General features: G+C 49.7%; 1 protein-coding gene across 1 annotated transcript in view; it reads left to right on the top strand.

Moving 5' to 3' along the window:
• The window catches only part of KCNQ2 (potassium voltage-gated channel, KQT-like subfamily, member 2), a 77,982-nt gene that overhangs the window by 35,742 nt on the left and 16,852 nt on the right, over positions 1-25,388 (top strand). Inside the window, 10 exon segments of the mRNA XM_009893574.1 lie at positions 985-1,160; positions 2,513-2,638; positions 4,958-4,982; positions 4,985-5,061; positions 5,733-5,828; positions 6,536-6,630; positions 10,365-10,394; positions 14,967-15,035; positions 17,032-17,061; positions 22,654-22,707. Of these exon segments, the coding sequence (XP_009891876.1) occupies positions 985-1,160; positions 2,513-2,638; positions 4,958-4,982; positions 4,985-5,061; positions 5,733-5,828; positions 6,536-6,630; positions 10,365-10,394; positions 14,967-15,035; positions 17,032-17,061; positions 22,654-22,707 (778 nt within the window).

Genomic DNA, 25,388 nt, shown 5'->3' on the forward strand with positions numbered 1-25,388 from the left:
GGAAAGAGCACAAAGGCAAAACGTCCTAATCCATGGGCATGTTTTTTTGTTATTCTGCGCGGGGTCCACCTTGTTTTCTGCAGAGCTGGGAGCCGTCCCGGTGCCCTGCGTACCCCACACGTCACTGACAACTGCCCACCGCCACCGCAAGGGGATTTAGCTGAGCGTAGGAGCTGGGATCCTGCGGTCCTGGGTCCAACCTCGACACCGAATGGCTCACGAGTCATTGAAATTCTCTGTGCCTCACTTTGCCTTCCCTGGTGCTGATGAGCTGCCTCACGAGGGAGTTGCGAGACTTAATTAATTCTTGTTTGGAAAGTACTCGGCGATCCTCTTGTGAAAGGGGCCATCTGTGCACAGCAGTTATTTATAACGGGGTGAGGAGTGGGCAGAGAGGCCGTGCCGTTCGCTACGGAGCCAGCTTGCAAATGGCCGGGAGCTGGCAATGGTCACAGGCAGGATTTTAGCTTATTCCACAGAAAAGCACCCCTATAAAATGTGCATAGAACAGCAGGGAAGAGGGAGGTTTTTCGGGATCCTCTAATTTGGGATATGTAAGGCAAGGCTGTTTTTTTTCTTGGCCTTTCGGTGTCCCTGAGCACCCTAGGATGGCTGTGGTGGACCTCTAGGTTTTCATTCCCAATTTAGACTGGGGAATTCACAGCTCTGGACAGCACTGGGTAACAGGCAGCTGCGGCTGATTAAGAAAGGGCATGGATTTTGCAAGGTTTGGATCTAGTTTAGCAGTGTTAACACTGAATCGTATCAGAATTCAGGCTTTGCAGCGTTTGACACATTGTGGGATGTTTCCATAAGGTGTGGAGTGACTCCTTTCATCCAGGTTAAGATTTCTGCTATGTCCTTCCCACACGATACAACTGATACAAGACCACTTTCCTGCAGAGCCTTCTGCTGCCGGTGGCAGGGGGTTTGGTCGTGGTTGAGCAGCGCTTCTTCAGCTTTCAATGCCATCTGTTTGTGCAGACATCATGGTGCTGATCGCATCCATCGCCGTGCTGGCAGCGGGGTCCCAAGGGAACGTCTTTGCCACCTCGGCGCTCAGGAGTTTGAGGTTCCTGCAGATCCTGCGCATGATCCGCATGGACCGGCGGGGTGGCACCTGGAAGCTCCTGGGCTCCGTGGTCTACGCACACAGTAAGGTGAGTGAGCCCCAAGCAAGGGTATGGAGTCACTCTTCGTGTTTCTCCCCACCAGAGATACCGCGTTGGTTCAGTTCTTCACCCCAAACATACCCCAGGCCTGGAGAGGTTGGAAGGTCACCGTAGAGTAAGATGGGGGGCAACACAAAGTCAGAGACACAAGGTGCGATGGAGACCTCCAACCAGTAGAGGAGAGAAAAGAAGGCGATGGAGACCTCCAACCAGTAGAGAAAAGAAGGATGTTTAGATATTTGCAGGGAATATCTTGAGCACAGTAACCACCTGCACACTGACACAGCTCATTTCAAAGAGTTAGCAATTAGCCGGCAGCCTCGTTAAGTCATTAAGCACAGGTGGTGTTGCCAGCTCTTTGTCGGGGATGCACGCTTCAAAGCGGACGTGTTTCTGAAAGCGCATCCTGTGAGCAGCGGCTCCCGCAGACGCAGTTATTGCGCTGCGTTCCTCTTCCCAACGTGAGATCATGGACCAGACGCAGAACTGATCCCTGGTGTAAGGCACCTTCCTCTGGTTTGGGAAGAGTTTGTTCATCATTTTCGTGTTCCCTGATGCTGAATTATACATTTAAATTTGCTCCTGTTTCCTGCACTTTTTCCATGGAAAAGGTTAGCCAGCCTGTCCAGACCTATGTAAAAATTGTAGGGATTTTGTGGGTCTCTTATCCACCCTTGTATTAACTTCATCCAAAACCAATCACTCCTGCGAATTCTGAATTAAAACTTGCCTGAAATTGGGGGATATCCTATCCAGACCCCAGCTTTGTACCTCATGCCCACTTAGTGGAAGGGACCTGCCCTAAGCAGAGTCCCCAGGGATTTGGGGCTCCCATTTCAGTTTTAACCCCACTTCCCTGTGTGAACTGGGGAAATATTATTTTTTTTTCAGTCGCAGTTCCACATCTTGAAATAAGGGAGCTATTAAGACTCCCTTTCCTCCTCCATTTGCTGTATATGTTTAGATGATGGGGTCGTCAGGAGGGGGATCGCCCCGTAGAATCATAGAATCATGGAGGTTGGAAGGGACCTTTAAGATCATCAAGTCCAACCGTTAACCCAGCCTGACAAAACCACTTCTAAACCATGTCCCCAAGTACCACATCTACCCTTTATTTAAACACCTCCAGAGATGACCCTCCGTATGTGGGGCAGGGCCACCACCAATACGTGGTCCCTTCTCAAAAAGTGGCACTACTGGTCTCCAACCGAAGCCCCAAAGCCGAAGCAAATCCAGGGAAAGTTCAGATCTGAGGCCAGTCCGCAAGCGAGTAACTCGAGCTTGTGGAGATGCGCACCAGGATTGCAATTATTCTCTTCTATCCTTTAATGATCTTGCAGGAGCTGATTACTGCCTGGTATATTGGCTTCCTGTGCCTCATCCTGGCCTCTTTCCTGGTGTACTTGGCCGAGAAAGGAGAAAATGAGCACTTTGATACGTACGCAGATGCACTCTGGTGGGGTCTGGTAAGTAATTTTCCTAGAACAGCTGCTGGTTATTAAAATAAAATGTCCATTAACCCTCCATCTTCTATCACTTACGTGAGGAATCGACTTACGGAGTGCTTAGTTAACATTTTTATTAAAAGGCTTCAGGCTGCTCCATTTAGCTCTTTTTCTTAAATAAACCTCAATAGAAAATGTTAAGGGTTCGCGTTTCTTGAATTAGCTGGAGCTGCAAAGAAACTGGGAACTCGTGTGCCCTCGGTCGTGGGATTTCGCCCTGTCGCGACAGTAGAGGCAGGTCGGATAAAGACCCCATGCTACGGCGTGCTTTCATCATCATTTTGACAAGCCTTGCCGCCCTTTAATTATTTATAATCATACTTGGGCAACACGCTGTTAAACACGCTGGAATAAATTTTATAAAATTAATAGGGTCTAAGTACCAGAAAGACTTCAGTGCTGAAAGCACTCCCTTTTCACATCTCTGCTGAGGAAGGAGGAAAGGGCAGTACTTTTAGTTTGCTCTGTGTGTGCGTGTGCATGCGAATTATTGGATTACCCGATCAACAAAGAGAGAATTAATGACGTTCTAATCTTCTTGCGTTATTGTTCTTCTGCTCCGACGCTCTGGCACTAGTTTGGCCTTGATTACAAAGCATGTAATGAAAATCCCAGATCTGATCAAATCCCAATAACAGGCTTGGGGAGGAATCGGCTGATCAAGCAGCTCCTCTATTCCAACAAAGGCAAAGAAGCAGTAAATGGCTTTTCAAGCCCCTTGGTTATGACAGAAAAATAAAAACAAAGCCCAATTTGACATAACTAGAAAATAAACAATGAGGAAAAAGTGACAGCCCATAATTAGCACTCAGTCTAGAGAGAACCATGTGCAGAGTTATCCCTCCTTCTTCCCGGCCGTGCGAGCCTTTGGCAGAGGATCACCCCCTTCCCCATTTCAAGACATGGAGGTGCACCACACTTTGCCACTGAGAAGCTCAGAGTAAAACTTGAGCTTCATTAAAATAAACAGATTTTGTCATGGTCCAACTCACGGGTCCAGTACAGACAGACGTTAAGAGGTGAGCAAAATAAATTGAAGTTCATGTTGAGAAACTCATCCCTTAGTCTGATCTTAGTGGATCCAATCCTTATAGTTGTCTATGTAAATGATAGAAAAAATTTTAAAGCAACTTTGCAGTGATTATGGAGAGAGTATTGCTTCAACTTTGTGTTTCAGTAAGGAATAGCCATGCAGATGCATTTTCTAACCACTGTGACCAGACGGCATTTAATTGATAGGGCTTTTAGTGGGTCCAATTAAACAGTGCTTTGGGATCGTACTTCCATTTGTGTACAAGTGATTTTCTTCTCAGTTGAGTGCATGAGGTTTCCAAAGCCACATCAACGTGGTGTCAGCTCCTGTCCCTGGGGCCGCCTCTGTCCCTGGAGGCTATGGGACGGGGACAACTTCCCACTTGTCACAGGGGCCGCTGAGGTCCACTGAGCAGAAGCCTGAAAAGAAGATGTTCCTTCCCAGACCGTCTCTCCCTGCCTTCCCCAACCAGTCCCAGGCTCTCCAAATCCTCTCGGAAGCCTCCAGGGATACCCAACATTTCCCAGTAGTGATGTCCATGGAGTGAAGTGGGAAAATGCATCTTTTCCTGCAGTTTGGAGCTCAGGGGATTCTTTGTCTCCAACAAATCTCTCAGCTCCTTCCCCAAAACGCACACAGCAGCCTGCCAGCACTCTCTTGCTGCATTGCAATAATGAGGAGAAGAAAAAAACCATCCCTAAATTAGGTTGTATGAAGCAGTCCTAATTCATCCTGTTGGGCTAATATGCTGGTTTTGAATAGGAGACCGGCTAATAGGCAGTGCTGGGAAGATGAGGAGTGCACAGCATCGGCTCTTGATGCATGCAAATAGCCCTGCGTTCTTTCGGGAGATGCCGAAAGGGAGTTTGGGGGAACTCTGCCGGTTCACTTCTCCCTGCCGAAGGCTCAACCCCGTCTCCCGGGGGAGGCTCCGAGCTGCCGCAAGCCTCCGCACCAGATGGCAGCTCTGTCTGTGTCAGCTAAAGGCAAGAAAACGCTCCCAGCTGGCGTTGAAAACTCAGCGCGTTGAGCGGGGAGGGCGGCAGCGCTCTCCGGGGTGACGGGACATCGCTGCTGCCCACCGAGGTGCCCGTCTCGACCAACCGGGCTCCTCCGAACTGCACCTCGGCTCGGTCACCTCGGAGCACGTGGTGACCCTGAGTCCTCTGTGTCCCACCCAGGTGTTAGCGGCAGTTTTGGTTTAGTTTTAGGGCTGTCTGACCTGTTTGGTCATCTCCTCCCCGCAGATTACTCTCACCACCATCGGCTAAGGGGGCCAACACCCTGGAACGGGCGACTGCTGGCGGCGACGTTCACACTCATCGGCGTCTCCTTCTTCGCCCTCCCTGCCGTAAGCGTCTCGCTGGGAGGGGGGCTGAGCTCGGCCGCGCTTTGTCCCCGGCCCCTGCCGCTGGTGGCACCGCAACAGCTATATCCGATGGCGGGATGCACCCAGAGACCTCCCCACTGCAGCTGCTCCGTGGCTTTTGAGTCCAAAAATAATAAGAAGAGGGGAAACCCCGTCTGAATATCCACAGCTCAGGCACTATGTGTATGAGCAAATGGGATGGAAACTCTAGATTTGGCGCTGCACAAATATTTATTGAAATGAAAGCATTTTTTCCCTGCAAAGGGCTGTTCCGAGGGGCGATTACGCCTTTTCAGCAAATTACCCCCATCCCTTTGGCCGTGCGTTTCGGCGTGTTGCACGGCTGCGATTTTCCCCTCTGGGGATAATTTGCTGAATGCCGGCACGGTGCGCTTATTTTCTATTTTATGAGCTAGCAGGAAGTGGTTTGGTAAAAGCAGCAATTCCAGTGAGCGCCGGCAAAGCCCACTGCCCCTTCACGGGGAGCGCGTGTGCCGGGGCAGCCCCGGACGGCGGCTTCTCCTTCCCTCCCCTCTGCGTTTGAAGCAAATAATGAGCCAGAACGAACCTTTGGAGGGAAAGTTCGCTCTGACTTTTTAGCGAAAACTTAGCTAACACCCTGCTCACTGCAGATCTTCCTTCTCTTTCCCCAGGGCATCTTGGGGTCGGGGTTTGCCCTGAAGGTTCAAGAGCAGCATCGGCAAAAGCACTTTGAGAAGAGGCGAAACCCAGCAGCGGGTCTGATCCAGGTGAGAGTCACGTCCGAGGAGCCTTGGGCTTACATCAGCCCAATTTTGGGAGGCTTAATGGGTTTTTAGAAATAGGGGAGGAGAGGGGCAGGTGAAAAACGGGGCTGTGCGTGTGAGGTGTGAGACAGCAGCTGGCGACTGGTCTTGTCTGGGAGTAAATGCCAGGAAATCAGCCGTGGGAAAAGAGCATATGTGGTAGGCAGTCTGGGGGAGAAAAGGAATGAGCTCCAGCCCGGCGCAGCGAGACAAATGCATTAGGACAGTCTGTTTTCACCAAACTTATTTTTTTCCCCACAAAGAGAATATTTATACTGATAGAAGTTACAATTGGGAGCATTTTCTTCACCATAACAGATGTCTGCGCAGAAGGTTGGCCCTGGTGATTTGAAATTGGAGTCATTTGACGTTCCCCTGCTCCTCTCTCTCCAAATTTTTTAACTCCCCAATGTGCAACAACACCCGTTTGATACCTGACCTCACCCTGACAGCGAGTGCCCGGTACTGGCAGCCCTTGTAGCTGGGCTCCCATCATCCAGAGTGTTGTGGGACCACCCCAAATTTGTCACGCATCAAACCAAGGAAAAGGCAGAATGTCCGAACTGTCCCACAGAAAGCAGAGGGAGGACTCAGTGTTGGCTGAGGTTGATAAAACCGAGGGTAGTGCTGGCCGTGCCGGGGTCCACCATCTCACCTTGTCTCCTCCACAGGCGGCTTGGAGATTTTATGCCACCAACCTGTCCCGGACGGACCTGCACTCCACCTGGCAGTACTATGAACGCACCGTCACCGTCCCCATGTACAGGTACCTCCCCCTTCTACTGCCTTCCTCCTGATGCCACCGTCTCCACATTTATTTTCGTTATCTGGATATATTGTTTCGTTTGTTTATTTAATTTTTTTAGGTTGAAAAAGTTGTTTTCACGAGCTCTTAATGGCTGGTATGCACTTTTGGAGTTTTTTTTGATTTTTTTTTGCTTTGAGTTTTTTTTTTTGTGTGTATTTCTTTTTGACTTGATTTTAATTTCTCTGTTGTGTTTTTTCTTTTTTTTTTTTTCTCTTTCTTTTTGTGTCTGTGTGTGTATGTGCTCTTCTTTTCACCTTCATTTCTCCACGTCCGCTGGTAGTTGCATTGTGTTGTGACAGTTGCCGTGCCCGGGTGTGAAGACCTCCCTCCCGAGCTGCTCTGGACCGTAGGTAAACACCACCCTCCTTGCGCCCTTGCCGGGGCTCTCCTCACTGCTCCAGCTGCTCTCTAATGGTCCTTCTGCCTTTCAGCAGACTTCTGTCCCTCCCTCGACCGGCCCAGCTCTCTCCTTGGGTGCATTTGGCCTGAGTCCTCTTCTCTTCTCTCTTCTCTTCTCTCTTCTCTTCTCTCTTCTCTTCTCTCTTCTCTTCTCTCTTCTCTTCTCTCTTCTCTTCTCTCTTCTCTTCTCTCTTCTCTTCTCTCTTCTCTTCTCTCTTCTCTTCTCTCTTCTCTTCTCTCTTCTCTTCTCTCTTCTCTTCTCTCTTCTCTTCTCTCTTCTCTTCTCTCTTCTCTTCTCTCTTCTCTTCTCTCTTCTCTTCTCTCTTCTCTTCTCTCTTCTCTTCTCTCTTCTCTTCTCTCTTCTCTTCTCTCTTCTCTTCTCTCTTCTCTTCTCTCTTCTCTTCTCTCTTCTCTTCTCTTCTCCTCTCCTCTCCTCCCCTCCCCTCCCCTCCTTTTTTTTGGTTCTCTAAGAGGAGGAAAACCAAATCAGGATTCAGTGAGCATCTTCCCATTTCTTGCATTTCACTTATCCATCGCAATCTGTTGACACGAGTAAGGGCAGTCAGTGGAGCTGTGACGGGTGATGCTGATAAAGCACCGCTGTGTTTTAGCAGCATCCATCTGGTTTGCTTTGAAGAGAGGTAACTCGTCATCATACCCAGGCGGCTCTTGAAGCTGAAACAGCACAGGTTATAGCGGGGCTGTGGGAATTCACAGCCTCTTGGGATTTGGAGCTTCATGGAGAAGGGGACAGAGCGCCCTCCGGGACGTGGGGAAGCACTGCATCCCCCACGTCGCTCTCAGGGTTGGTGGCATCGAGCAGGACGCTTCCCCAGAAGCTAAAATGCAAAATATTGCTGTTCGTTTTCCACTTCACGCTGCACTGCGTCCCGGGGAGGGCTGTGCATCCCTTTCTGGTGTGTTTTTAGGGACTAGCCAGATCTTTTTGGGTTCCTACAGGAGGTGGACGTGTTGGTTAGATGTTCCTGTAGCTTCGCGGGGTTTTCCTGGGGCTCGCTGTGCCCCATCTCCCTGCTCCCAGTGGTCCAGCACCAGGCTGTGCCACGGCAGGTGTAAATCCCGTTGTGTTTTCCCGCGTTACTGGTGCCTTCAGCCCTCGGGCAGACAATCTGGGTATATTTCCTCGGGTAAGAATTAGCCTGTATTGGAAACGCAGCAGCCAGCCTCTTAACCCATCTTAAAAACCTGTTGGAAGTCACATTGTTGTGGTCAGTAAGTTTTCATTGGATTCATTCCCAGTGTGTGTCTGATGGATGGCTTTTCCCCTAGAGATTTATGAACCAACTTCAAGATTTTGCTGAAAAAAACCCAAAACACCCCAAACTAACAACCCAACAGAACAGAACAAACCTGTTTTCCAATAGCGTTAAACCCACCCCCCCATCGAAACGCTCCCTCCCAGTATTTGACCTTCTCGCTGGGCGTTTGCAGCACTGGCTGAGATCAGCTACTGGAGAGGATGAGGACTGAAGCCTGGTCCAAAGTCCGCTGCAAACCGCAGAAAGCCCGGGGCTGATTTCAGTGGACTTTCTCAGGTTTTACTGCTGTTTGAAAGACTGAACTTGCCACGCAGCCAGACATACAGTGACACCCTTTTGCCTGGGGACGGACTGGCGTAATTACTCACTACGTAAACTAGAAAACCTGATGGACTGATATGGGCTGATGGACTAATATACACAAGAAAACTAAGCTAAAGAGCTCCAGAACAGGCTAAATAAAAACTTTGGGCTGGAGAAAGAGAGAAAAGAAAAAAATAGTAGTTTGGTAAAGAGCCTGACTGTCTTAAATAAAAAGCCCGGATAAAGTTGTAGCAGGGTCGTAGCACTTTTGCTGGCTGATGCCACGGGTGCTGCTCCCAACACGGTCCCCAAGCGGCAGCGTCACCCTGGGCTCCCCTGGGCACAGGCTTCGGCTCTCCCAACTTCACCCTTAAATCCCAACTCCTGTCTGTGCGCAGGCGAAGTGAACACCACCTGGGAGAGCGAGCTGTGGGTGCACCGATGGCTTCAGCCGTTAGGCAAATTGGGTTTTTTACCAAGAAAGCAGTGATCCTCTTTTGAATGTGTTTTGGATGCAGTCAGACAAATTAATTGGGAGGAAAAAAAAAAAAATTGAAGAAGAGGGGGTAACTGTATGTTCTGGCTGCAGCTTGCATCACTCGCACTGTCCATCTATCCTCGTCTACCCACTTCGCTAAGCCAGCTGGCGGGCTCTGGCTGCAGCCACAGTGGTGCATCAAGCCCAGCGCCGCATTACGGTGATGGCTGTGGACTGGCGGCCGCGATGCACCACGTGGTTAGGAAATGGGTTGGAGGAACACAATATCTTCCCCCCTTGTCTCCCTCCCGGGTGCCTGGGGGTGATCTGCAGTCTCCGTTCCCTTGGCACCCTTTCTGCTCAGCGTTGGGCTGCTTGTTCCTCGATAGCAGGAGCCTTGGGACTTGAGCTTGCCCGTCTTCCCAAGGCATCGCCAAAAAGACTGGCTGCTTGATGCGAGGAAATTGTTACATGTGCCTTGGAGGAGCTGACGTGTCTCCAGAACTTCACTCAGATCACGGCAGTAGAGCTAGTCTCACTCGTTTGGGGAAAATATGGTGGCCTCCGGGAGTATCTCAGATGTCATCTTTACATTGAAAATGTGGTAGAACCAAATCTGAAATTTTGCGTGAGGCTCCTGTGCGCGCAGGTACGGTTTGGGCTCGTAATGCGTGCATAGCTCCGTGCGCCCAGTCATCGCAACCCGCTGCGCATCAGCCCCTGGGTTTGCTGACAAAAAAAAATCGGCTCTTTATTGTCACTCATGAGAACAAGACCTTGATCTTATCTATGCTCATATATTGGCTTTAAAAAAAAAAAAGCCGCCAGCACATCACACGCAAGTCAGCAGCCCAACCTGAGGAGTCCCCGGCTGACGGGACAGAGGGCTGTGGATGTCTCACGAAAGGTCTCTCGGAGGTCCCCGCATTTTCCCTGCTCTGTGGCGCCCCTTTGCTTTGGGAGCGAGGTGCCAGCTGCCTGTCCCCGAGGGTGACACGGGTGCGCGGTGGCCTCTGAGCCGGCTGCAGCGGGAGCGAGCTCAGCCCGCGCTTCGCACTCCCCTGTAAGCTCAGTCACAGCGCACCTGCTCTCGGGGATACACTTCGTTCATATGCTAATTTTCTTTATTCTGTTTCTTTTCCCCTTTCTTCTGCCCCATTTTCCCCTCCCTCCCGCCCCTGTTTTTCTTTCTCTTATCCCTTTGGTTTTCTTTGGTGAAAACACTTGAAAAGCACGCAAACGCAAACGTACGGTGCCTCCAGGTATGAAGTGCATGTGACTCTGAAACTGTGTGTCATGTCGCTCCTTGTTCTTCATTTGGGACAGTAACATGCAAAGCCTTTAATTAAAAACAAACAAACAACAAAACACCACCAAAAAAAAGAAAACCCAAACTCTGGAGATAAGTTTTTTTCAAAGGAATGAGGGAAAGCCCAAAGCAGACCCCCCATCCTGCTGTCTGCGGACTAACTCCGTGCACCTCCATGTACATCTTAGCTATTGGTACACACAAGTGTTGGGAAACTGTCTGCCAAAATGATGATTTAAGGAAGGAGATCGGGAGAGCGCTTGATAAGCTCGCTTTTTTAAGGGTGATTTCTTGATGGTCTTACCAACCTCCTCCAAGCCATACAACGCTTAACAAGAAAACCTCCCCGTTCACACTCCCATTTTCCCTCTTCCATCACTCCTGCGTGTTCTCCTTCTTCTATCCCCCTCTGCCCATCCTTCACTTATCTCGCTTCATGCTGTAGGAGCCGTGCCCACCAGGTGACACTAGGTTTGCTGGGTTTACTGGTGCGGTGGCACCGTGGGATGCGTCAGTGGTAGCACAGAATTAAGTCGCGGTAGCAGCCGTGCCTGCTTTGGAGGACAACGTCTGGAGGAGAGAGAGATCTGGAATGCTGAACTGAAATGATCATTTGTTTCTTCTAGTAATCCAGTCTGGTTTTGGGGAAGGGGATGCCCCATCTCAACAGGACTTTTCCCTTTTGTTTTTTTCTTCCAAGACTGACCTAAAGCCAAGCAGTTATTAGCCCCAGTTCCTCAGTCTGGGACTTAGCCTTTTGGGATGAATCCAAACAAAAAGGCCTGTGTATGGCTGAGTAAGATTTATTATAAATAATATTATCTCAGGTTCTGCAGAAAGAGTAGGTTTTCAAATCACAGGCACGTTTTATATGAGGTGGGTATAAGAAGGTGTAGGCAAGTCAATATTTTAAGTTGGGGATTAAATGGCTTGCAGTTCCAGATGTGAGCCAAGCTCTGTTCTTACAGCAGTTTAAATCCTCACTAGATGCATTAACGCCGTTACAGCTGATGTGATTTAGTGTCTGATTTCCAAACCTGGTTCTAGTTTTCACAGATGCAAATTTTACAGCCTTAGTAAATCACACTTAACCACTTGGTGTGGTTAATTTACAGCAAATTGCATCAATGAATTGCAAGTATAATATTATGACTGTATTTTCCTGTTGTCCTAATCAACAGCCTGTTGTGAGAGTCAGACATTTCTCTACTGCTGGACATGAAATAAGAATGTGTCGCTTCCATCCCATTTCTTACAATAAAATATTTTGTATGTTTCGTAAACATTCTCAGTGATGAAAAACAGCTTAGGCTGGAGACATAAAGTCATGGTTAGGGTAATAATTGGCTCCTCATAGGAACTCCAACACAGCATGGAGGCTCATTTAAGTCCCCATCCCATTCCAGCATCCATCTCCTTGTCACCCTCTTCCTAATTGTTCATTCTGGGGCTGTTCAAAAAAAAAAATGATCGTCGTCTCTGCGCGCGTGTCGTGGTGTGTGCGCGTGTTTGTGTATGCTCCCGCCCACTGTTGTGTGCTGCTGCCCTCCTCGTGTTGTGGGGTTTTGATGATGTCCTGGCCGGAGGCATGATATCCCTACCGTCCCCAGATGCTTGAACGTTATCTGTGCTACCAGGAACAGAACATTTCCTTTCCCTTTGGATGGGGGAGCCGGCACCTGGAGTCAGGGTGGCGTTTCTCTGTGCTGTACTGGGAGGGGTGGTGGGAAGCAGCTGTAGGTACCGCTGGGTCCCCTGCAGCAGCCGACGACTTGGCTGCGTTGCTGCAGCGGGTAGCATGAGCTGTGTGTGTTCCCGTGGCGTGCAGATCTTCTCACCTCGCTCCCCTTTAACCGAAACACGCTTCCCTTGCTAACAAGTGACACACGGACCAGGAGGAGAGAGAGAAAATGTGAGATGCCCCAGCCGGAGGTCCTTTCTCCGCATCTCTGGAGGACACAGCGGCACCTGTGTCACCTGTCCCCAGGGCCCACACGCCAGCGCAGGGTGCCCTCCGTCCAGCATTTTATAGCAAACCTCAGTTAAAGCGCTATGCAGAGCACTGCCTTCTCGTTGAGGTTCTGGTGAAACAGTGCAATGCAGGAGCTCTTCCCCAAGCTGCTCTTGCAATGACAGGTTAGGGCTGAGCATTCAACACAGGTTAAATTCTGGGTCAGGTACATGGATCAGTTTACACCCATTTTTAATAATTATTGTTTCGGTAAAACGTTGTTTTTTCCACCACATGAGTACCAGGCCCATCACCCTACCGCAGAAACGGTGTATTTCTGCGTTTGCGTGTGTCTTCACCTTTGCCTGGAAGCATCTGTGGTGGCCTGAGAGATTGCCACCTTCAGCACGGTGTAGACCTTGTGTTACGGGCTCATGCAGAGGAAGGAGCTCCTTTTGGGATCCTGAATCCTTCAATCTAGTGAGCTAATGAGCTCTTCAGCTCTGAGACTCGCATCGGTGGGAGCCCTGGATTTGGGATCCCAGCTGGAGAAAGTGGGGCTGTTGTCCTCTGTTCTGCTGGGTGTGGACCTCCCTGAGAAACTAGCTCACCAAAGAAGAGCAGTTGTGCACCCTTCGTTAGCTGCTAAGTACACTTTGTGCTTGATTTTATGCACCACCATCTCCCAGCTTGGAACGAATCTGCAAACCCTACGGTGGGTTTGAAGGGAGGTGACGGCTCAGAAGTCGAGCGCTGCTCCACTGCAGCAAGGTCAGCTTCTTCCTGACGTCTTGAGTGAAGAGGATCATTAATTCATCAGATCAAGATGTGCTCTTCTCTGGATGGAAGCGAACAGAGCCGGACTGGGGAGCCGAGCCAAAAATTTCAGGCCTATTTTTATTCTTTTCTTAGGAATGGGATTGGATTACTTAGGATTGGAAAATTTTCTGATTGCCTCAATCTTGTGAACACCAAATCTGCTCTGCTGAGCAACTGCGTTTCTGAGGATGGGGTTTGTGCAGGCAGAGGAGAGGCTTTTCCAATTGGTTTGGTTTTTTTTTCAGTTAGAGGAAAATTGTGAAGCTGTTGGTCTCATAATGGCTGAAAAAATGTGGACATGAGTATCTCTGCCTTTATTTACAGTAAGCAACAGCCCCATTTTCTTCCGCCTAGACCAGTCTGTTAGTCTGCAAGCACTTGCAGCCCTTTCCTTCCAGTCCTAAGTTGTAGGTTTGGGACAGTTTGAGTAGGTCCTTTTTGCTTTCATTAAAACAAAAATGGCTCGTTTTCCAGCAAAGCCATAAGTATACGCTGGATTGGGGTTGTGGCTCTTTGGGCTATGGCCCCAACCGCCCAGATGTGGGCAGCTGCAGGCAGCCTGCTCCCAGCCCACCAGCAGTCCCCTTCATCCCTGCAATGATGCATCCTCCTCCTCGCTTGTCACGAGCGCGACCGGAGGCGGCCGCTGTGCTGACTCGACACCCTCTTGGCACAGCGATGGCGTGTGACACTTTGACAGTTTGACAAGGGCACGCTGGTGGCCCAGAAGGGAGTTTGCGACAAGCCGTGGGATGAGCCCCCTTGGCCTTGACCCCGAACGCGGGGTCCCCAAGCGCGCTCTTAAGTAGATGCTGCTCTTCCCAACCCCGTGCAGCGTTCTCCGTCCTTTCCCCGACACCTCCCGCTCACCTCTCTCTTGGTTGACAACCTGACTGTGAATATCAGCGTTAAATACGTACGGAGTGAGCCCCAGTCTCCCAGGGTCCGAGGGAAGAAAGCAAAAGTGGATGTGGGAGCTCATTCCGTGGCTTTTAGCACAAAAGCAGTGTAGGCAGCAGGGTGTTTGTTCATTGTTTGGTTGTTTTTTTTTTTTAATTATTAACCAGGATTCCCATTGTCAGGTTCTTTTTCTTCCTGAGAAGAGAAGGAAACCCATGTTTCCTTCCTGATCCAGAAGGCAATGATGCCTCGTTTTGCCTCATTTTGGGGCAAAACCTAACACGGATGGTAGGGAATTGGCTAAACTTGACCCCAGAGCTCACTGGTGTTTCTCCTGTGATGCTCCAGACCTCAGGTCCCGATTTTCTCTGCCCTATAAGCTCTCCCTGCCATGCCTCCCCACATTCCCAAGAGCATAAGGGTTGAGTTTTCCCATTTGCCTCTGAAACTGGAGCTTCTCCCCACTTAATACGCAGCCGAAGCTCCACACAAAGCAATGTCAACCGCTAAACTACCGGTGGTGAAACAGCTCTGGTGCCAAAACACCACCGTTGCTGCTCAGAAACCCTGGCAGCCGCTTGGTTTTGGGGAGGTTCAAAATCCGGTGGTGCAGACAAGTTTCTCTCTCTCTCTTGCTGTCACTCTCTCTCTCCCCCCCCACCGCTCTGCCTTAGGACACTGTTGGAAGTAGCAGCCAAACACCTCTCCATCCTTCCCAGGCTGTCCCCCGGTTGCAGTTGGTGGCACAAAGGTGGTTCTAGTTGAAAGGACGGGGCAGCGGGGGAAGGTTCTGAGACAGGAGGGTCCAAAATCAGCTCTGCCGGAATATTAATGGTCTTTATTTTCTTCCTTTAGGCTTATCCCTCCTCTGAACCAGCTGGAGCTCCTGAGGAACCTGAAGAGCAAATCGGGACTGACATTCAGGTTAGCAGCAGAGTTAAGAGAGCTTGGAAAGCACACACTTTGCAACCTTTTTCTTTTTTCTTTTTTTTTTTTAATTTTTGGTTGGTTTGTTTTGGTTTTTTTTCTTTTTTCTTTTGTTGTTTTTTTTTTTTTCCTTTCTGCCTTTTATATATGGACAGCCTTGAAGGTGTAAGAGGTTTTGGCAGCTGGTGCCCCAGGGGTCATTCAGTGACCTCCTCCCCATCCCTCTCCCATGCCATACATGAATTTTTTCAGCCTAACTCGGCTCTGGAGTAATGTTACAGTGCTCGACTGAAAACGCAAAATCGTATTTTCAAAGGGTCTCATTGAGGTAGTTTTCCCAGTGTTCCTCTGACCTTTCTGCTCTTCACCACCCTCGGAGGAGACTCACGCCCACCGTGTGTTAATTCCTTCTCTGGTCCCTCCAGCCTTCCCTCGCCTCCCCCGAGAGCGGGCAAGGTCGGAGCTGTGAGACATTTTTCCTAAATTTGCTGGGGCGAGGTATCCAGCGTTGCCGCAGAAGGCCAGGAGTCCTGCAGCTTAAAGCTGTGCTCAGGAGGGGTAATTCTGGGGTTGGTTTTTTTAAGCAGGTGAGGCTGCCCCATGTGGGGAATGGGGAGCGTGCAGACCCTGGGAGGGATGGAGAGATGCCGGCTGGGGAGGTGTGGGATGGGACCTGCCCTGGGCTGCGTCTCTCTGCGGAGAGTGGACATCTGTAGACCCGTGGGGCAGACTGCAAACTGTAAAACATAAGCGTTTGAGCTAGTGACTGAGGCTGGCATTCCAAGCTTGCCTAGGCAAGGAGCGGAGGGCGTATTTTTTTTTTTAAGGTTTTTGTTTTTTTTTTAAAGTCTCTCCAGGCTGCTGCCTTCAGCCTAAGGGAGAGGGTTTGGGGTCTGGGCAGGTCTCAGGGGTCACTGCTGGGTGGAGGCAGGGCCAGGGCTGGGACAGCATCACGCTCAGAGGGAATCGAGCTCCTCCTGCCCAGGTCTTCTCGCAGTCCGGTTTGTCCCTTAGACTCTCTGGTGAGAAACACACTCTGCTCCCTCTCTTGTGGGGCTGCAGGGGCAAAGCTGCTTCGGGGCTCCAGAATAAATGCAGTTTCCCAGGGTGAAGAACCCGTGAGTGAGAGTAGATGAAGGCAGAGCCCCTTCTCCTCATTGCTGGAGGGAAATGCCACCAAAGTGCCTTGTCAGTGGAGGTGAGATTTTTATTTCAGTGTGGCCTTAGCTTGGCTTGCAGTGTTACTCCCACCCTTTTGCAGGTTTTCGGCTCACTTTGTCCTCAATATCAACGATTTTTCAGGGCAATCAAGTGGTTTGGGTTCTCGGTAGGAAACCGCATACAGAAGTTGTGGCGTCCCACTCCCTCCGCGTAGCCTTTGCCAACTACTTTGGCACAGTAGCTGCCAAAGGCTTTGGAGGCAGAAGCCCCACCTGAGGTGTCAGGGCGTCAGGGCAGCAGCTCCGTCCTCCTTCCCACTGGTGTCCCCCGACACCACGCGTTAGCGCTGCAGGGTGAAGCCACGCGTCACGAGAGCTGACATCAGCTCGGTCCCCATGGCCGGGAAGGAAAAGCAAATGCAGCGGGGTGACGGGAGCCATTCAAGGCCTCTTCCCTGTGCGCAGAAACAAGACAGGGCGGTGCATTCCCAAAGGAAGGGGGCCGCTCTCTGAGCCCACAGAAGTCCTCCTGTGCTCACACAAATCACACGACCATCAGGTGTCCCAGTCACGCCTCGGGACAAGGATGGGTTGGGGTAAACTCTTCAACCCTGTGCGTTGTATGTGTCTTCTCTGAGGTTGTGTGAGTCTCCAGTGATCTTCTGTCCGGGCCAGAAACTCCAGGAATTAAGTGCTCCTTTCCCTCTCTTCTGTCCACAACTTCCACTTAGTTGTATTGTTTGGTATTGTCCTTTCGTTATGTTTTAACAGTGAAGCAGCAACATCTTTTGCCACCTGACACCATGCTAATGTACTATTGCTTCTGTTTAAAGGAAAGAGCAGCAGCCCGAACCATCGCCAAGGTCTGTATCACTGCCAACACGCCATTCCCATGCATTCCCTGTAGATTTCTATGTACGTGTGTGCGTGTGTGTACCATGTCGTGGCGCCATCGAGGGAAGCATTCTAGGTATTAACGTGCTTTTTCTGTGCTGTGGCAGTCCGATGTTTTCTCCGTGTACGCTGGACCTTAAATCATGTCTTCCTTCCAGTCTGCCTCGGGCTGTAGCTGCGAGGATAGGGAGGCTGTGGGGGCTCGAGAGAGCGGTGGGCAGCACGGGCAGAGCTGGCAGACACTTCTCCGGGGTGACGGCAGGGCTTTGGTTGATGCTGCTTTTTTTTTTTGTTGTTGTTGTTCTTTTGTTGCTGGAATCGTAGCTGAAACAGTATAACGCAGGCTCGATGAGTGCCGATGGGTAGGTGATGCTTTGCCTATGTCTCCGTCACCCAGCGCCGTGCTAGGCGGGGGTGACACGGGAACACGAAGCCATCACCGTGTCACCGAGTTAGCAACTTCTCCCGAGCTCCTCTCGCTGCAGGGCACCGCACGGGGCTGCATGGGACCTGCTGCTCCATGGGACACAGGAGGGCTCTCTGACACGGCACCACGTTGCATGGCAGAGACACCCTTTCTCCACCCCATTCCTTTTGGCCTCACAACCTCTGGATGAAGCACGGTCCCCGCTCCGTCTTCCCTCCACGCCTGGAGTCCGCCACGCAGAGCGTGCTCGGCCGGGCGCCCTCTGAGACGTGGCGAGCACCTTCCAAGGCCAGCCGTAAATCTCACCTAGGGGAGAGCTTTTCTCTGTTCACACATCCCAGGGAAAGCAACAGGGCTGGTATTTGGGATAATCTTAGGATACTTTTCATCCCCTTAGAAGTATTTAATTCTGGATTTTTTATTTTTTTTTGGTCTTATATTTTCCCAGTTCTTTTAAGAAATAGTTCTGGGGCTGAATCTCTTTTTTTTTCTTGGGCGGCAAGACGCAGAACTGATGATCTGCGGAGATCATCTGCTTGGCTTTCAGATCTTCCATCTCATATCTCAAAACACAGCTTACAGCCTAAATATTGCAAACAATGAGTATGTTTTCCAGAAGCATAACTGGAGCCTGGCATTTTGCAGATGTAACTCTCTGCTGTGCCTTTTAGCTTGTAAGAGGCCAGAAACTAATTTTTCCCTGGCATTAAATCCAACCAAAGATATCTGGGTAGATATGGTGCTGAGTAAAGGGAGGAAATTGTCATCCTTCTTTCCTCCCCCCCCCCTTTTTTCTGTCTTTCATTTGAGCTTTTCTTTGCAAGCAGAACCTGCGTAGCATTCCATCCCCTTTCCTACCAAATGATCCCAATCGCCAAGATCATGTTTCAACTATCCAGAATTTATTTTTTTTCTTTTCCCTACGTGGGGTCTCAGCCTGTGTAGCGAGAGCGAAGGCAGCCTCCCTCCAGCTTTATTAAAGCCGGGAGCATTACATGGGAAGCGCTGACTGGGAGCAGACCAAGGCTGAAACCTCGGCCACCTCGCCCGCTGGTGGCATCAGGAGGTTCAGCGTTTCATCCCCGGGGCCTGGCTGCTCCGCTGCCCTGGCTCGGCCAGTGACATGCTTTGGATGCATCAAAGGGTCGATCCGCATTTCTCACAGGCACATGACTGCGCAATGAGACAAATTCTCTTTTCAACCCGATCGGCTCCACAGCCGAAGAAATCTTAGGACGGACGGTCCCTCGTAGGGTCACGCCAGCCAGCATCCCTGCAGTCGCAGGTACTGCTCTTATTTCTGAGGCAGTAGTCTTATTTATTATTTTTGAATCTCAGTCCCGTCTTGCGGGGTTCATTTGCACCAGTTAAAACACTAGGTTGGATATAGTTCTTTGTAGAGGTTGCAATTTTTCCCTTTCTACATTAATTTTCTACGTTGCTTTCTTAATCTCGTGTCACAGAAAGAAGCAAATATAGCCTTTCCCTGCCCTTTTTCAGAGTACTTTTCACTATATATAACTCCTTCGTCGGGGTCATTTTCAAATGCTGCTTTCCTGCTCCTGTAGTGCATCTCCCTCTTGTGACACTGAGGGTTTTGTTGCCCTCCATCGTATGATGTTAAACCAGACCCTTAAGCCGAGGGTCCGCGGCTGCCGTGTACATGGCACTAATTGCTGTATTACTCAGTTCAGCTGCTATAGCAGAACCAAAGCTCTTTGCCTCTGTGTTTTGTTAGGGCGATATCAATTCTGCCTGCTCCCGCTGCCCTTTTCCACCTGGTACATCTCAGACCTTCAGGAAGAAATTTCCCACAGTGGCCCCTATATTCAGGGGTGCCCAAATCAGGTATTTTCCCAAATAAAAGTTGCTGGATCTTTTACATTCACATCCCAAATCTCCCACGCGCTTTGATTTCCAACAGGCTGACAATGATGCTCGGTGTGTCATCCCGCCCTTAGAAAAGAAAACTTGTCCTGTTTCTCCGCCCACCCATCGGTTAATCATCCAGCCGTGGTCTGTCGCTGATGACTGTGTCACTTGGGAAACTCCTCGGCATGAATCTTCTCTCATAACAGACCCCAGCACCACACTTGCATTGCTTCAGCTGGGAAAGGATTTACCACTTTCCATTTCCATCGATGTAAGGAAAGGCGGTCTCTCACCTGGAGATAGCTGGATCTTCCTCCCATGGCAGGGGAGTGTAGGAGTGGCTGATTTCCTCTATCCCTCTTTCCATAACCCATACACGGCAAAGTCCTTACAGCAAACAGAATGGAAATGTTTTTTTTTTCCCCACTATTTTGCATCTTAATATATTTTCAGTTAGAGAAGGGGTGCTGGCACGGCTCGTGGGAACGTGCTGTGCAAGACCAGCATTGCCTTGCGAGGTCAGGAGCATCCCAAACGCCCCACCAGTGCGCGGGGCAGCTTTCGGGGTCATACCCTCTGACTGCGATGCTGTTTTCTGCCCAGACAGCACCCGGAGAGCTGCTGCCCGGGGCGGGAGGGCATGGGGAGGCCATGGGGTTAGCGTGGCGGAGGCTTGGGGTCACCTGGAATGACTCGGGTGCTTTTTGATTTGGACTCGGCGTGACATGGGACGGCCGATCTGAGAGGCAGGTTACGTCCTTTCTCTATCATTTCTGGTTTGTTTTCCACCGCGAGCTTGTCTGCCTCCATCTCTGACCGAGTGCCGGGACGCTGTGTGCTGACCTGCTCGGGGGGGACCGGAGCTCACCTCCCGGTGACGTGGAGCTCAGGCTGTGTCCCTTTTTAAAAAGCTGCTGACAGACCCTCCTCTGTTGCCCGTCGCTTTGGGCGCTATGTCCACCCTACCATCTGCCTCAGCCAGGAGAAGCAGCCCCTGCCCTCCCCTGGGCTGGTGGCCGCTGCAGGAGCAGGTAGTGCCCATCACACCTCCGAGATCACACCGCTCTCCTGCAGGGTCCAGCTATGAGTCCTCTCTGGCTTATAACCCCCGGGCAGGAGGGCTTGCTCTCTCGTGGGGCTTTTCTCACCCCTTTTGCTGCACAAAGCCCGTAAATCAGAGTGGTAACGGGGTGTGATTATTCCCGTGTTAATCAGGCTGGAAATTCGCTGTGGCATCTCGTCTCTGTTTATTTTGTCTTCTGATTGTAATGTCCAAAAGGCAAAGGTACGGGTAGCCGGGACTACGGAGGCTCCTATATGAAATGTGTGCTGCTGATGCTCTTTAACAGATGGTTTGGTCAACATCTGAAAGCATCTGTGACCACATTTGTTCCTCTTGTATTTTCCAAAATACGATTGGGTGAGAAGCTAAAAATTAAGGAACCAAATTATCATGATAATACGTTAATATCAGAGAAAAAGAAACAGAAGGATTCCAGGGAACTGGAAAGCTAAAACTCAGATTACTTTGTCCAGCATGAGTTCAGTCCTGTAGGTAATGAGAGGAACCTCTTTGGAAGGTGGTCCTCAGCTGTGGTTTGTCCTTGGCACTAATGAGCTCAGCAAGACCTTGGCCATTACGTTGAGTGAATGCTGGACTGGGCCGCCTCGTAATGTGTGTGTATATCTGTGCGTATATCTATCTATATATCAATGTATGTATATGTCTGTCTGAGATACACACTACATTAATATCTCTGTCCAGGGGTGTGATTAAGGCTTTTGTACACACTGGAGGATGCCTTTGGTTGACTCAGTGGGCCCCTGCTCATCCAGCCTAGGATGTCCGAGGTGTCCCGAACCGCTACTGCCCATGGAAACCGGTGTCAATCACAGGAGCCTGATGGGCCACAGTAGCCTGGGTTGGCGTTTGACCTTCTAACCGATTCAACTGGTATCAGAGACTCATGCTGGGACCGAGAGTAATCTGGAAATAATCAGTTGCCTTTAGGGGAGCGGATTATTTGCACAGAAGCGACTGCATCTTTCCGTAGGGACTGCAGAGGAGACTAAGAGGAGAATAACCCCCGTGTCTCCCTGAGGCTCTGCATGCTGAATATCCCATTCCCACGCCACGATGCTCAGACCCCAGCTCCAGAACCGCCCCGGTAGCACCACCGGTGGGTCCCCGGCGCTCCCTGGGGATGCGGGGTCCCGTTGCGGGTACCTGAGGAATCCCCAGGATGGAGAGGGGGGCCGTCGGCTGAGCTTGCACGGGATGCCACGAAGCAGAAAGAATTCCTGCAAATTCCTTCTGCGTGTGCCCGCGAGCTCCTCTGATTGCCGAGTTCAGGCGTAAAATGAGGTTGGGTTTTTCTGCCCTTCAGCCTTTTCAGTCTGTCCGTGAACTCGGCAAGCGACGATGCCCACTGGTGGCCAGGTGGGGCGATGGGGGCCACATCATCACCCTTCCGCAGGTAGAGGGCTGCTCCATGGCGTGGAGGACCCTGGTCGCGGTGGCGATCTTCTGGCAGGGCAGTGCCTCGGCAGAGATTTGGGGTGGGCTCCCGGGAGCTGTGGCGGTGCCTCAGCAGAGCCAGTGACTCCCCAGAGGTGGTAGGGCCTGTCTAAAAAGCGTTACGAAAAACAGAGGCGTGAGCACAGATTTTCAAATCCCTTCCCATAAGGGACTGCACCACACCCCAGGTTTAGCTTTTTTTTTAATTTTTTTTTAAACGCCAGGCTTAATATAATGCTATTTCCTGTGTGAGAAGTGCAAATAATTCGCAGATGAACTAGCTCTCTTTGTGAGGGTTTTTTTTGAAAAAAAAAAAAAAAGAAGAAATTTGAACCTTATGGATGTTGTTGAACAAAACAAGTTGTTTTGGCTCTCCATAGCTTAGACATTTGAAAAAAAAAAAGTCTTTTTTATCTGTTTAGAGGAAGAAGAGAGTACTTTTTGTTTCCAAGGCAGATGCAAAAATCTTCCTGCAGGACTTAGTCAACTGTAGATGAACTGACGCCACCAATTCAATGCAGAATACGTCATTTCTAATAATGACATTTATTGACCGCAGCGAGACAAATTTCAGAAAACCCTTTTGATTTTTATTTTTTTTCCCCATTTAACGCTCAAACAGAAAAATCCTGCCATGAACCCGGCCCTCAGAACACCTGTCTTTTAAACCTAGAGTCAGTAATCAGAAGTTTCCTGTCTGGCATTTGCTTCCAGGTCTAATTTTTACTCTCCCCTCATTTCCAGTAAAAGCAAACCGTGCAGAGAGTCACTATGCGGATGCTGCTCAGGAAACTCTAGGTACCACGGGAAATGCGTCGCACGGAACTAATCAAAAGCTGCACGGCTCATTCTCCCTCTACCCTGCTACCACCCGTTCTGATCACTTCTCTGCTTAATAGAGGTACTAGATGAGTAAAAAAAGGTGAAAGAGCCTCCCCATTGCCCGCTCAGAAATTAGAGGCTTCCTTCTCTGCTAATCACGCGGAACGCGTGAATCAAAGAGACGAGGATGGGGATTTGGTCTGGGCTAGCCAGCCAGTGTCTGCTCGGCAAAGACGGAGGCCAGGAACTGAAGTTTAATAAATGATGGAAATTTTTTTTAAAAATTAAAAATTTTATTTTTTTTCTTTTTTAAAAAGACCCCTTCCTCCCCATCGCTCCATCCCTCCTCAAGGTCCAGGGAATCCTTGCAAATTGAATTGCACTGTAGAGCAATATCAAGTTAGTAGCATGAGAAATACCAGCTTCCTACCTCTGCTCAATCACCGTTCCTTTGGCTCTCTGAACACTACAAATTGACCTTTCCTAGTCTTGTGGCCTTTGGAAGCCACGGCTTGCCTGTCTAGCACCTCTACTACGCAGCTAGAGAAGGACTAATCTCAGCCTGTCCCACCAGACATAGGGGATACGGGTTCCCCTTAGCATTGACGTTGGCATTGTGAATGGTTCTGTTTCTAGATCCCGTGGGGAACAGATAGCTAGAACAGAGGGTTTCGTACGGGCCAGTGTTTTCATCTTTTTCATCAAGCTGACAATTGTTAGGCGGCTTCAGAGAATTCCCAATGAGCATCCCTTAGTGCACCCAACTGATGGCCGTAAGGGTACGCAGATACATATGTCTTATTTTACTCATGCATAAATACGGCGTCTACTTCCACGCCTGCACTGGAAGAGCCTCTTCCCCCGGCCCCAGACACTGCTTCTCAGCAGCAAACGTGCACCTTCTTGAATTAGCAATGCCCGGAGTTTGCATGCTGTGAATGCTGGCAGGTGAACCCCATCAGCTCTTCCCCCCGCAGCCGGGCAGGTGGCAGCCCAGGAGTGGCAGGGCACCGAGCGATGCCGCATGTTTGTGAAATTGGATTTTTGCATGCTCTTTTTTTTGGAGTCCGTTTTAATTCTCAAAATCACCAGTCTCTGTCTCCCTCAGAAAGCCAACAAACTACAGTTTCAAAAGTATATGTATCTCTGATTTTCTCCATTAATTGTTCCAACTTGTATCTTTTCTTTTCTTGCTATTTTTTTCCCCGCTGGCTATTTTTATTATCTGTCAGTCTAGAGGCTAAGGCTCATGCCTGAGACGTGCGTGTACCAGAAGCTCAGATGTAGTGTGGTAAATCCCATCTCCGAATGGGTAACAAAGAGGAAGGGGACATGACCTAGGTTTCGCAATAAGCAGTTCTCCACAGTAGGAAATCGCTTGTACCTGGATAAATAGCCTGAATCTTTGAGTTAGCCTCCTGCTACGTGTTTTGATGGTACTGTGGCCTTCCTAGAAGTTTATCCTTGAAAGGTCTGGGTTAAATATTGGGTGATCATCTGTTGCACAGACAGCATTTCAATACATTTCCAAGTGGCAAAGATTTGGTATAGTCTAGCTGAAAAAAAAAAAAAAAATTATCATGACTTCTGTGGTGTTTCCGTTTGCCAGGTGAGGTTGTTCTATCCTTGGAGGCAGAGGCGTAGTGCAGGCAGGGATTCCTCCCCAGAGAAAGGCTCCTTTCAACTGCTTAATGTTGAGGTTGTTTTTGGCAGAAATTAAAGCAAGCAGTGATCTTCGTAATGCTGTCCTCTCACCTGTCCACGTCCAGTTCTGTTTTCTGGAAAATCAGCCACTCTGATCTTAATGTCTTCCTTGCATGTCTTCCCAGGCATGAATTTTTAGTTGGTAAAGCCAGTATAATTTTTTTTCTATTTTCTACTGAATTCCTTCCCACTGTGGTCCTCATTTCATCCCCCCGTCCCATCTTGAGTTCTGCAAGGGAAAGGGAGGGCGATACAAATTGTTGTCTCAAGATCGTCCTAATCCATTGGAGACCCTGAGAAGGAGGGTTACAGACTGTGGTTCTTCCAGTCAAAAAGGAGTCTTGAACTTCAGATTAGCTACAAGAGCATCTTTGATACCTGCATCCATCCTGAATGTAGTGTTTTACACGCTGTGCCTCAGTAAAACTATAGGTTAACCTTGAAGGGACATAAAAATAATTCAAATGTCTTGTTTTCCTGGGCCCTTGGGCTACCTGCCTGCCATCCCCCACTGCACAAACTCCTAGGGGCAGATGCCAGCACTTTGATGCATCTAAGGCTGAGTGCTAAAAGCCCTCATCTAGGATGCATATAACAAAATAACAGCAAACGATGAGGCAATCATGGAAAACTCAAAGTAGGTAAATTAATAGAGAACTCCTTAGAAGCTGTGGTTTCTTAATGTACTAAACCAATGATCTCTAGTCAATAAAAGTAATAATGCATGCATTTTTAGGCAGTAATGTAACTATACCAAGCCAGATTATCAGGTCTATCATATTCTGCTTTGTAAGAGACTTTCCTGGCGTCTACTCAGAGAGATGAAGGCACCACGGAGCCCTGGCAGTGGGGAGGAGTGGCACACAGACCAGTGAAGGAAAGGCGTTTGCAGAGCCCTTGACCGGCCTGCGGGTCTGGGTGTAGCGTATTTCTTAAAGCCTTGTTTAGGAATA

The sequence above is a fragment of the Charadrius vociferus genome, unplaced genomic scaffold (assembly GCF_000708025.1).
Source record: "Charadrius vociferus isolate BGI_N301 unplaced genomic scaffold, ASM70802v2 scaffold259, whole genome shotgun sequence".
Classification (NCBI taxonomy): Eukaryota; Metazoa; Chordata; class Aves; order Charadriiformes; family Charadriidae; genus Charadrius; species Charadrius vociferus.